We start from the raw sequence: 13,334 nt of genomic DNA, 5'->3' as shown, positions 1-13,334 counted from the left end.
AAATATAAAAAAAAGCGGAAAAGAAACATATTATTAAAATGTAATGAACATATAGCTATAACGAAAAGAACATACTATTTAAATGTAATGAACGTATACCTAGAAACCTAGAGTGAAAAGAACATACTATTAAAATGTAATGAACATAATATTATCATGTTTTTTATTAATATTACGGATAATATTTAGATATACAAAAAGAACATAAAGCTATATGTTCTTTAAAAAACAGCTATATATTTTTTATAAAACAGCTATTTATATTCTTTACAAAGGCTAGATGTATCATGCTTGATATATACGTTTCCACGAAGAAAATTTCAACAGGGCAGTCTTATACCCGCAATGTTAAAACATCACCAATTCTTCTCATGACCAGTTCAATGATCATCCACAGGCCCCTTCCGCTCACAGCTAACACCTTAAATAACTAAATAAGTTAGACATGACACAACTATACAGGCTTAATTGCTTAAAGTAAGTACTTCTATGCAACAAGCGCCACACATAAAATATCTTAGCCTCTTTGAACTTTCTTTGAAATTTCTTGATTTACATTGAGTGGTTTTCATAGATTCGTACGAGTGTACGACTGGTTTATTTATATACGTTAAAAGTAAATTCAAGTCAAGTACTGAAGTCAACTTTATATGCATTAAGTGATAAAGACAAAATACCCACTTGGACACTTGGTACTTCACATTATTCTAAGACCATCATTACTCATGGTATAAAAATTACATCACGCGTGTTGATGCTCTAACAATCCAAATTTTGGTGGTCCTTCCTTTGATAGTCTCAACTCAAGTCTCTCATTCTGTCAACTCTCAAGTTGTTAATTGTGACTCTCAACTCCTAACGTAAAAAAGTGATCCAGAGAACAAAAATGAGTAATTCTGAGCTCAGCGCAATGCTTTGTATCGGCCTGTTAGCTGCCGGTCTTGCTATTGCCGCTGAGTGCGCAAAGACTAAGGTTAGTTTTCTTTCTTTAATACCATAAATAATTTGTACCAAAATTTTATTCGGTCATTAAATTGTTGAAATAATGTTGTAACACTTGTGTGAGGACTTGAAGTTTTATTGATCATAAATTCATAATTATTGGAAGTTTTCCTGCTAAATCTAAATCACGGAGAGCTTCGTATTATTATCTTGAAATTAAAGTAGCTTCCCCGAAAATAAAACCTTCTTTGGTCATCAAAATGTCATTGATGGTTTTTAATGACCTAGTTGGTGTCAATTTAATTTTAGAGATATAGTGTGTCAATGAATGTAGTACGTGTTAAGTTTATGTTACTAAGTGTAACATTACCAATATTTTATTGCATGGAAAAATATGTTAATCAAAATTATTACGGTTATAAGATGAATATTTTGTGATAGTAAGTAGTTGATAACATTAGCTTTAAAATAGGGTTTAAGAGCACTAGAAAGTGACGTGTTATTTCTAAGATTTATTTTATTATTACACAAACTACTAATCATTTCGGCTCAAATAGATAGATTTTTTTTCGGTACTATTCCCGTATTATAGATCTAAATAGATAGATATTTTGTATTTTATTTCGGCTTAAAAGTACGGAAATTTTGTGAAGAACTACCTTAAAGATAGGCTGTGTTGTGGACAATTACCCGTTTTTTTTAATTTATTTATTTGTGAACAACTACTCATAAGATGACAAACGTTTGTCTAGCACTATCCATTTTTTTTATTTGTGAACAACTACTCATAAGATGACAAACGTTTATCTAGCACTACTCATTAACGGATTCCGTTCAGTTGTGCCGTTTGTGGGGCCTGCTCTTACGATTTCTTCCCCAATTCACTCCCTCCCTAAGAACCCTAAAGTCATGCTAAAATCCAGAAGAAAAAAATTGATCAATTCAACACAATTTCTCACTAAATTAGGTAATGTTTTAAGCCATTGATTTAATCCTTGGTCTCTTTGATTGGTTTAGGGGTTTTAATTTACTTCAATTAACATAATTAGATATTCAATTTAGGGTTTCAATTCAGTTTGGGGATTTTAATTACTAGAGCTTAGGGTTTGAATTAAATTAGGGGTTTTGCTTATTTATGGTTAGCGTTTGAATTGAACTGCGCAAGAAGATGAGTAGGAAAGAGAGAGATAGCTGTGAGAGGAAAGAAAATGGGTTTTAAGTCCTGTCAATTTATTGAAAAGGGGATGAATTTGGCGCACAAAGATTCGCTTAGATTAGTTTAAGATGGTGAAAGGTGCAAGGTCTAAGATGAGAAATAAAAATGGTGAAAGGAGAAGAGAGATACTTGGGGAGGGAGTTAATTGGGGGGAGAAATCATAGGAGTGGGCCTCACAAACGACACAATTGGATGGAATCCGTTAATGGGTAATAATAGACAAACTTTTACCATTTTATGGGTAGTAGTTCACAAATAAAAAAAAAAAGTGTAATTGTTCACAAAACAATCTATTTTTGAGTAGTTCTTCACAAAATTTCTCAAAAAGACACATATCCACCCAGATATTTCCATCAAAATAATCATTTTATTTGGGAATCTCATCGTGGCTCAGCCGTTTGATTTTATTTATTTATAAACTCCGATCTATTTTTGCTTTTGACGGGATCAGCTATTTAATTTGATTAATCTTTACATTTTTCAATATGCAGACAAAAGAATTGACCATTACCCAGTCAGGTACTATCTATGCTAAAACAGTTCTTTATAAATGTAAATACCCAGACAGCCGAGATCATAATTTTGCGGCAGCATCAGCAGTGGTCACGTTTGCCAACACGATTCTTATATTTGTTGTAAACTACCTTGCTTACAGCTATTACAAGGACAGAAATGACGAGCTGCCTGCCTTAGCTATCCTTTGTCTGGTTTTCTCATGGTAACGTTTAATACTTATCATGTTTAACTTATTCAAGGAGTAACTGAATACTAACAGTGTGTTTGGATTGAAGGAAATGGAGGGAAAGGAAAGGAAGGGAAATGAAGATGGAGTATCTTTCATTTGGATAACAAATGAGAAAGGAAGGAAATTGGAGGAAGGAGAAATGGAGGGATTAAATTATAGGAAATTGATCCCTCTAACAATGGAGATTTGGAAGGAAAACTCACCATTCTTCTCTCCCCTCCTCTTCTCCTCCTTCCCCTTCTTTTTCTTCCCCTTTCTTTATCCAAACACGTCGTTACGAAATATTTTCGACATTGTCTCTACTTAATTTTAAAGTAGTCTTTAATGTATACATGTGCAATATCATTACTACTTATTGGATGTCGGTTGGTTTATGTTAACACAAATTCTCTAAAAAGACGGGTATACGTTAATTTATTGTAAGACGGGTTAAAGTTATGTTAAAAAATATTTAAAGTTATCCTTTATACTATAAAAGTTATTATTTTTCTAATAATAAATTTCATCTTATAAAAAACTTATAGTGTATTAGATTAATGATATTAGCCTTTATAATATGTAATTATTAATTTATAAGAAATTACACATTCAATAATAATTAAACCAACAATAAATTAAAATTTACCATAAAAATAGCTAAAGTTAATCTCAAACGGACCATTTTACAATAAAATTAACATACACCCGTCTTACACAAGACTTATTGTTATGTTAATATTGTATATTTGTCGTGTATATCTTTTAGGAGTTTTAGGTAAGTTAGGTCTCTTTTAAATTGTATTATATATATTCTTGCCAAAAAAATTGTACTATACATATGGTCGTAAATACCAATATGAGACTAAGCCGTTTTCTCCAATCTCTCTTGAATTTAACACTATTATTTTAAAACAGGAAGATTAAAGGACATTTATCCTCTTCCTGATTTTATCATTTTTTCGCTTTTTTTTATATTTTTTTGTTTCAAGTTGTAAAAAATAAAAATAAAAAAACTTATCTCCATCCCCAAACGATTTCAATCAAAAAAATTGAACAGTTTTCATTTATACATAATATATCACAACTAGGTTAGAACTTGTGCGATGCACGTTTTATATAAAACCTATTTGTGATTTGTATGTGTTTAAAAAAAAATAATGGCTATTTTACATTAATATAAATAAGTATTAAATACAAAAAATATTTGTAATTTTAAAAAATTTTATTTTAATCACAATTATGATATAGAATCACATTTATTAGTTAGCTATTTAAAATTGTTTCAATTTCCTACGATAAATTGATAGGTTTTAGTTGTAATGCCGAAACTTCTAATATATCAAATTTCAAAAATATTAAATATGATAGCTCCAAAAAAAAAAAAAAAAATTGACATCATCATTGTATTTAGGTGGGAGAATTTTTATTAAGAGAGTGACACGTGGCCAGTGGTGATGTCAGCAAACACTATTTTAGTAATAGTTAATAGATATTATCCTTTAATTACAAAAAAATAATAGTTTATCTTTCCTCTCACACTTTTATTCTTTCTCTATCTTTTCTATCAACTTTTCTCTATTCCACCTTAAATCTATAATTTACTGTATAATTTTGTAAAAAAATTACTAAAAAGATTTATATAAACTTTAAAAAATAGGAAAAATTGCGAGGAAGTTCCTTTTAAGGAGTCGACCTTGTGAGGAAGGTCCTTTTTATGAAAAAGGTGGTATAAAAGGTCCTTTTATGGACTTTGGGTTGTGAGGAGGGTCCTTTGACCAATTTCCGGCGTTGACTTCTAAATTCAGGCCAAAAATAAGTAACGTGCACAACACGTGACTACTTTAGAAATTTGTTTTTTCTTTTTTTCCCTTCCCTGTTCTTCTTCGATTTCCCCAATTTGAGAACCAAACTTCAATTCCCAACTGCAACAACAGCATTCACATCCCTACAGCTCCACCACTTCAACCACCGTCTGCTACCATATTGCCACCACGCACCACCGCATCACTAACATCAGCAACACCCAAACACCGCACAACAATGTCCACAACAGCCACCGAAACAATGGCAACTCAGCACAAATCCTCTAAACTCGACCCTGCTACTCCCTCACGCACCAAATTAAACTTGAAACCACCATTCATGGCCACCGCACCACCATCAAAGGAAGATGGGACTTAAACTCCTCCGACCACCGCCACTCAACACCAGCTCCTCCAATTCGAACAGAGCATCCCTCAAAGAGCTTCAATTCAGCCAACAAGCAGCCCACAAAGCCTTCAATTGGCCTTCAATTGTAGTTTCTGGGTTAGAAATTGAAGTTTGGTTCTCAAATTAGGGTTAAATAAGGGAGGGAAATGGTTGGGGAAATAAGGGAAATCGAAGAAGTACAGGGAAAGGGAAAAAAAGAAGAAAAAAAAATTCTAAAGTAGTCACGTGCTATGCACGTGACTTATTTTTGGCCGGAATTTAAAAGTCAACGCCAAAGATTGGTCAAAGGACCCTCCTCACAACCCAAAGTCCATAAAAGGACCTTTTGTGCCACCTTTTTCATAAAAGGACCTTCCTCATAAGGTCGACTCCTTATAAAAACCTTCCTCGCAATTTTTCCTAAAAAATAATAGTGGTATTGAATTTAAGGGAAGATTAAAGGTAAATTTTTTAAACTTTATTTGAAGATTCTTTCCAAAATTCGTTTACTTTTTCATTGTTTTTACGTTTAATAACTATTTTTAACGAATTGTGCTTTAGTATGTTTTTTCTAGATTTGTAAAAAGGTATATATATATATATAAGATGAACTGCAAAAGTTTTATCTAGTTTCAAATAGTTTTCCAATAATGTATTTCTCATTGATGGTCGTGTTGTTGGTGTTGCCTAATAAACAGTATGGCATCAATTTCCGGTTCCAGTACGCTAGCTACTGGTGCTGCATATAGCAAACATCAGATTAACAGAAGTGTACCAGTAGATAACCCGGAGGATTGCAAAGTCTTCAGCAGTGGTTACTTTATAGCGGGTGCCCTTTTGGCGCTTAAGGCTTGTGCATTCGGAATCATGTCTTATAACAGTTTGATGAACAACGCTGAAAATGCCCAGCAGCTAAGCACTAAGCAGACTGTGGAAATGGGTAAGACAACGCTGGAGCAACCAGATATAAATGACAGTGTCGTTGCCGCATAAGATAATTGACACTTTGCTTGCGAAACTATTCCTAATTTGCTAGACAATGGTATTGTAAACTCTATTTGAACAACTATGTAGTATGTAGCTAACGAGCCTAGTCGAACTGGTACCGCTGCCAAGACATGAAACTCTAAACGTTGTAAGCAAAATTTGATTTGTACTTTGTTAGCTATTGCAACTTTTGTTATGCTAAGCTTTTTATCAGGACCGCACCTTTGAACTACCATTTTATCAGGCACTAATTGCTTAACACATGTGTCTTAGATAAAGGAACTGTTTGTTTAAGAATTCTGATGGTTTCTTAGACGATTAATAAGAATCCACTCTTGACTCTTAGCTTGCTCCTTCCAAAATTATTGAATGAATATTTGCATAGATGTGCATATAAACTAGTTTTTCTAATGAGGTACTAATATTCTGTATATTATATCAGATAATGAAAATATGAAATATGGAGAAATTCAAGACCCAAACCCGATCTGTAATCGAACTGAACTCAATCCAAATCCGAATTTGAGCCGATTTGAACTTAACTCAGCACTGATTTGACCCGATATCGAACTCAACCCAAAACCGATTTGATCCGACTTGAATTCAAACCAAACCGGTTTGACCCGACCCGAACTCAATCCGAACCAAAATTGACCTGAAAAATACCCGATTCAATCGGATCTTTTTTTTTTATCCGAACGGATATTAACCCGACCCGTTTTTAATCCAACCTAATTTTGGCTTGACATGATTTCAAACCAACTATAATTTTAAACCCAGCCTATTATTTACCTTTTTTTTTACTTAAACATATATTAATGACACAATATGAAAAGATGACGCATAGATAACTTAATATCTACCCAATAACAAAATAAAAAAAAAATCTCAATAATTACTCAAATTTTAAAAATGTACTTATTTGAATATTAAATTTGGTCAATCCAAACAAAATTCAGCCAAACACGAAAAGTATCTGAATCAAAATTAACCGAATATTGAATCAAACCTTAGTAAGCAAACCGAACATAACATAACCAAAATCAACTGAACCGAAACCAACCCGATCCAAAGTCATCCAACCCGAAATTAACCAGGTCAAACCCATTAACCCGAGCCGAATTTATCCAAACAGAATATGAACAGATCTGAAGTTGATCCGACCTAAACCCGATCTGGACCCGATAGATCATGACCTGAATTTGACATAACCCGAAATTGATATGAACCGAACCGAAGTGGGTTAACAAGGTAATTTTGAACCAAATATATCTGCTCCGAATAGATCCGACCCGTTCATAGATCAACCCAAACTCCATCCAATTATCCGAATTGACACCTTTATGCCGAGCTCCATCATACTAACGTCTACCACCTGATTATCATCAACGTGAACAAATTTAATCGATTATTCATTTTAAGGGGTTTAATTATATGAGATCGTGCGTACCTTAATCATTTTAGCATCGGCTATCCAAGCACAATCGCCGAACCTACAAAACTGACAGCTAAGTATACGAAGAGATTGTAGAAATTGTTATATACACCCGGGTGTATTATCGTACACCAATACTTGCTTATTTATTAAATGAGAAAAAATTAATGTGTAAATAACCCCGAGTGCAGTGGCGGATCTTGAAACTTTTTCTTTCGGGGGCAAATAATGTCTAGTATACGTTTAAAACAAAAATATAATAACATAAGCATATGAAAATTATTTAAAAATCCAATGTGAGATTATATTATAAATATTTCTTTAGCAAACTACTAAAGTAAGGCTCGTCTTTCTTTTAATAATTTGAAATCATCAATTATTGACTTAGTACTAAACGACTTAGAAATCTTTCTTTCAATATAAATAACTAAACTATCAGCCAAAAATTCATCCTCCATCTTGTTACGCAGTCTTGTTTTCATGATCTTCATTGCTGAAAATGCTCTTTCAGTGGTAGCTGTTGAGACAGGAAGGGTCAAAACTAGAAGTATTAGTCTATCAAACAAAAAATATACATTTGATTTTCCTGTTTGTGCCAAGTGTTTGCAAACTTCATCCAAGGTAGAATGATGAGTCAAACTAGGCTCATTTTTTGCTTCACAAAAATAGTGTTGCAATTGATACCTCAAATTGTACCTTTCTTGCTCTGTAAAATCCATGGGGTAAAGCTTTCCTGCAAGCAAGCAAACCTTCTCAAGATCAAAATTTTTAAATCCAACTTTGGGTTCTAACAAAGATGATAAAGTTAAGATCTCTAAAGTGTCATCATTAAATCTGTGATTTAGCTCTTGTAATTGTTTGTCAATTGCACCCAAAAATATTTCAACTCGATAAAAATGATTCATTGTAACTTGATCTTGTTGATGACGAGCTCGACCCCTACGAGCTATATAAGGAGAATTCATATCAGGTATCAAAATATCATGTTGTTGACAAAACAATACCACTGACTCTAAAAAACTTTCCCATCCATTTTCTTTCATATCTTGAATTAGTGCATGATTGGTAGACACTAATTTCACAGCATTGACAATATCTTGGGACTTTTGTTGTAAGGCTTGACATAAAACATTAGCAATTCCCAAAATTTCTTCCATTAAACGGGCAATGAACACAAAATCAAAGGAAATCATTAGATCTAAAGCAGCATCAACATCCCCAATTTGAGAAGAATTACAAGACTTATCATTCGAGATGTGTTCAAGTACTAACACTGTTGCATCATACATTTTCATCAAGCTACGAATAGAGTAAAGATGTGAACCCCAACGTGTATCTCCAGCTCTTTTTAAAGTACTCATTTGATTAGCTCCTCTACCAGTGTCTATTTCACCAATAGATAATAGCCTTTTAATCTCATCAGATTTGACAGATTGCACTTGGTCAACACATTTGGGAGATGAAACAACGACATTAATAATGAAAGTCAAATTTGAAAAAAACTGATGAATTATTCTAACATCTCTAGATGCGGCAACCAATGCTAATTGTAAGCGATGAGCAAAACAATGGACATAATAAGCATATGGGCAATCAGAAAGAAATAATGCTTGCAAACCATTCCACTCACCTCTCATGTTACTAGCACCATCATATCCTTGCCCTCGAATATTTTCAACAGATAAATTATGTCGAGCAAGAACTGAACACAATTCTCTTTTAAGTGTTGCTGCCGTGGTATTGGAAACTCGTATAAGGTCAAAAAATTGTTCCCTAATTGTTCCATATTTGTCAACAAACCTTAAAACAAGACCCATTTGTTCTCTTTTAGATTCATCTCGAGCCTCATCAACAATAATACAGAATTTAGAGTTACCAATTTCTTGTCTAATATAGTTGTGAACCTTATTTGAAATAATATGGAGAATCTCTTTTTGAATCGAGGGAGCAATATATTTGGCATTATAAGGAGCTTGTCGTATAGCTTTGGAAACATCTTTATTATATGCAGCCAACACCTTTCTGAATTCAAGATAGTTTCCTTGATTCTCTAAATTATTTGTTTCATTGTGGCTTCTTAAAGGACAAGATTGTGTAGTCAACAAGCGGAGGACATCGATAGAGGCCTTTAAACGCAATCGATTTTGCTTGATTTGCATTTCACTTTGTTTGTAAAAAACATTACGAATCTTTGCTTTTTGCTTAGGAAGAATCCTGTATAATTGAACTGTATTTCGATGAGATGTACATGGACCTTCACCAATATGAGCAAAGAACCCACAATGTTTCCCGTCATTGACTTTTTTCTATATTTTGAATCCGGTCAAAATAAACGTTTTTACCCGAGAATTTGGTGTTTCAGTAAACAGATAACAAGGTAGACAAAATGCAGCATCTTTAGAAGGTGAATATTCCAACCAATCTGGGAACTTAGCAAACCAAGTAGATTGAAATCGGCGACGATGCTTTGTAGGCCCTGAAAATGGATATTATGCCAATTAAGGTTGATAAGGCCCTAATTTAATATAAGCACGTCTTATTTCATTTTGTTTTCCAACTGGATAAGCCCATATTGGAGGACGTAACCCTGGATCACGTTCTAAAGTAATGATATCCACATTGTCATTATCAATAATCGATGGACCTTCTTCATGATTATGTGTCCGGGTAGGAGTATCTTCATTAATTGGATTATTTTCGTCGGGTGTTGTGTCATTTTCTGGCTCTTTCCGTTTGAAAAAGGAGGTAATAGATTTTTGTTTGTTCATATTTGTTTACCTGGAATTAATTATAAGTTAAATTTATTTTATAAACATCTTACCCATTTACCATGAATTACAGCTAAATATTTTAAGCCAAGGTAACATAACAATTAACAAAGTCACAGACTCACAGTTATGTGAAAGAAGCAAAATTTATGTAGGAAATTCAACCCAGTATTAGTGTAAAAATATTCAGTAATCAAGCCACAAACAACTATACACGTCTATACTATATTTTCTCTATGAAAACATGCCTTTCAACCCATACATGATACATTAATTGATTAATACATACAAATAATTGAAAATTTACATTAGAAATCTTACTTGGCTTGGGCTGTTAAAGGTTGGAGATTGCTTGATCAAGGCAAAATGCAATCAACGCGGCAGCTTTCCTTCAATCCTTCCTATCCTGAGTATCATCAATTATAACATTAAAATATGAAAATTAGGGTTAACAATTGGGGATTTTGAATTAGGATTAACAAGACATACTAAATTAATTAATTAAATCAATAATTTCAAGATATAGTATAAAAAATTAAGAGATTTCAGATTTAAAAGACATACATGGATTGAGGCAACGAATTGATGAGCGAATTAAAGAATAGTTAAAGTTGAAGGTCGAACGGAAAGCGTAAGCAAAGAACAATCGAAGACTGAGGCCGTGAGGCAGGCAGGCAGGGACGGTGAGGCTGGGCCTGGGCAGCTGATGACTGGTGAGGACGGTGAGATCGATGAATTTAAGTTATACTTTTCAAGGTTTCTTTTCTTGGGTTAATGAGTTTCATCTTTGCTGTTTCAGTGTTTCTGTTCTTTCGTTCCAGACTTCCAGCTTTTTTTTTTTTAATTTTTTTTTTTAAATTGGGCCTTAATTTTTTTTTTTCCAAAAGTTATCAGGGGCCAGGCCCAGTGTAGCCCCCTCTAAAGGTCCGCCCCTGCCCGAGTGAATGATATACCCGAGCGTACAAAACAAGCTCTCTCGAGATTGCACTACATGAAAATTGTCTTTTCGTATCGATTATTTCGTAGCGATTATACATTTGTTACAATATGCACGTATGTTTGTGAAATAGTAGAGGAATTCGTATCATTTTACAATCGACATAGTAAACCCATATGAAATCGAAACGAAAAATGATAATATTAATTTATTCACTTTTTTTCTCCACATTTATAAAATTATGGAAAAGTGTATCGTTTACAATCGCCACTAAAACCCAAAAGTGGATACGAAAAGACTTTGTTACACTAGATTTTAATATTTTGTTTGACAAAGAGAAAAATATTTCATACCTTATTGGAAAAACATTTAATATAAGAGCTTGAGATTGCATGTTCGAATCTTGTATAGATCATATGTAGGGATTTATTTATTTATTTTTTTTTAGAAAATGAGTTGAACAATTGTAGCGATTATAATCCCTACAAAAATCACATGATTGAATGTAGTTTTCCGTATCGATTAATAATGACAATATGGGAGAGCCACAACCATTTCGCACCGGTTCAAAATCCCCATTTCGCACTGGTTTTGAAGCGATTAACTCACTTTTTCGCACCGGTTTGGTTCAAACCGGTGCGAAAACTCTTTCCCTCAATCCCGCCTGTTTATTTTCGCATCGGTTTGCACCGGTTTTAAAAACCGGTGCACATTTATTAAAATTACCTTGACAAAATACTTTTCAGATTGATCCCGTTTCCTTCTATTTTTTGTTTGTGCGATGCCCATATAAGTTTTTCAACTAGTGCATGTTGGACTTCTCTTACTTTACGGTTGTCCTAAGCTTAATTTGATGCTTTGTTTTACTCTAATTAAATTTCCTAACTCACATTTTTATATTCTTTAATTAAAAAAAAATTATTTTCTTTCCTTTTCATCTTAATCTTTTTAGTGTTAGAATTAATATTAAGGAGTAGTTTTATTACAAGAAGAACAAGTTTGGTATGGTTATGATATTAAAATTTACTCCTCGTATATTTTATTGTACGTGTTTTGAAGTCAATTTGAAGTTGTAGAATTTAGCCAATTAAAGATGGCAAAAATTTGACTGATTATATTAGCATTTAAATTATGGTAGATTTTACATTTTCTTATAAGAAATGATATTTGGCTCTCAGTCATACAAATCTTGCCTGATATATAAAGATGGTCGTTACATCTATACACTTTATTACCTTTAATAAGCACAGAATGGTATAATGAAAAGGCTTGTATATTTTACAATCTTGAGATTGTAGGATCAAATTAAATTCAAGTAGAGACACTTTGATATTGGTATTTCCTTACCCTTCTGTTAGTAGTCTGAAAGGGTTTATCCTACTAACATAGTTAGGTTGACTTGTGAGAGATTTCCTTCTTTTTGTCCTGTCAGAAAAATCCTTGCTCCATTATCAATTTATTATGACATTATTGAAAGTTTCAGGTTTTGTCAAAGCATATTTTTTACCAATAATAATTTTAATCATTTAATTTAAAAGAAAAAATATAAAAAATTAATATTATGAAAATGTATAGTAAGGTGAATCTAACAAAATACTCCGTAACTCCATAATGTTTTTCCCAACGTATGATTCATAAAAGACACTACCCAATAAAAGACACTACCCAAAAAAAAAGAAAAAATGAGTGAGGGATAGCTCAAGTGGTTAAAGTTTCATTTCCGATTCTAGAAAATCCTGAGATCGATTCTCACCTCGCGCTTGTGGCTCTCTAAATACCGGCTCTCTAAATACCCAAAAAAAAAAAAAAAAAAATTGAGTGCATAATGCAAATTAACATATATGTATGGGTTAGATGGTGAACTAAGTAAGAGTCCCTTGATGATTCTATCAGTACTTAGTAATAAAATTTGACATCAAATATAAAAATCACAATTGACTCGATGCTTATTAACACATTAAAAACAAAGAATCACAAATTGTACAATCTCCTTAAAACTTTAAGAAGTAACCTTTCAGGACACGATATCAGATCAAACTCCACAAACAAACTATAGAATTCAAACATATTGCTATTGCTAATTGCTTGGGATTGTTCGAGCATATAGAGACAGCATCAAGCTGAGAAATTGCCAT

At 32.9% G+C, this 13,334-nt stretch overlaps 2 protein-coding genes across 2 annotated transcripts; one reads left to right on the top strand and one right to left on the bottom strand.

The window, feature by feature from the left end:
* Positions 1–740: 740 nt before the first annotated feature.
* Positions 741–6,288, top strand: LOC110736963. Its single transcript, XM_021917300.1, has 3 exons — positions 741–973; positions 2,650–2,876; positions 5,771–6,288. Exons 1-3 carry the CDS (start codon positions 887–889, stop codon positions 6,063–6,065), a joined length of 609 nt encoding a protein of 202 aa, XP_021772992.1. The 5' UTR covers positions 741–886; the 3' UTR covers positions 6,066–6,288.
* A 1,538-nt stretch (positions 6,289–7,826) lies between these two features.
* LOC110735934 (zinc finger MYM-type protein 1-like) lies at positions 7,827–11,827 on the bottom strand. Its single transcript, XM_021916108.1, has 3 exons — positions 10,827–11,827; positions 10,584–10,668; positions 7,827–9,970 (listed from the first exon to the last, which is right to left on the bottom strand). Exon 3 carries the CDS (start codon positions 9,651–9,653, stop codon positions 7,827–7,829), a length of 1,827 nt encoding a protein of 608 aa, XP_021771800.1. The 5' UTR covers positions 9,654–9,970; positions 10,584–10,668; positions 10,827–11,827.
* Positions 11,828–13,334: the final 1,507 nt, after the last annotated feature.

The sequence above is a fragment of the Chenopodium quinoa genome, unplaced genomic scaffold (assembly GCF_001683475.1).
Source record: "Chenopodium quinoa cultivar QQ74 unplaced genomic scaffold, ASM168347v1, whole genome shotgun sequence".
NCBI classification, from domain to species: Eukaryota; Viridiplantae; Streptophyta; class Magnoliopsida; order Caryophyllales; family Amaranthaceae; genus Chenopodium; species Chenopodium quinoa.
Note: the sequence above shows the minus strand (reverse complement) of the source record. Positions and strands in the feature narration are given on the sequence as shown.

What these genes read in the sequence shown, in the direction of transcription:
- LOC110736963 (XM_021917300.1), top strand. Translation starts at nt 887, where the DNA reads ATGAGTAATTCTGAGCTCAGCGCAATGCTTTGTATCGGCCTGTTAGCT. An exon ending in CTGAGTGCGCAAAGACTAAG is followed by an intron (nt 974 to 2,649) that starts GTTAGTTTTCTT and finishes TTCAATATGCAG; the next exon opens with ACAAAAGAATTGACCATTAC. An exon ending in CTTTGTCTGGTTTTCTCATG is followed by an intron (nt 2,877 to 5,770) that starts GTAACGTTTAAT and finishes CCTAATAAACAG; the next exon opens with TATGGCATCAATTTCCGGTT.
- LOC110735934 (XM_021916108.1), bottom strand. Translation starts at nt 9,653, where the DNA reads ATGCAAATCAAGCAAAATCGATTGCGTTTAAAGGCCTCTATCGATGTC.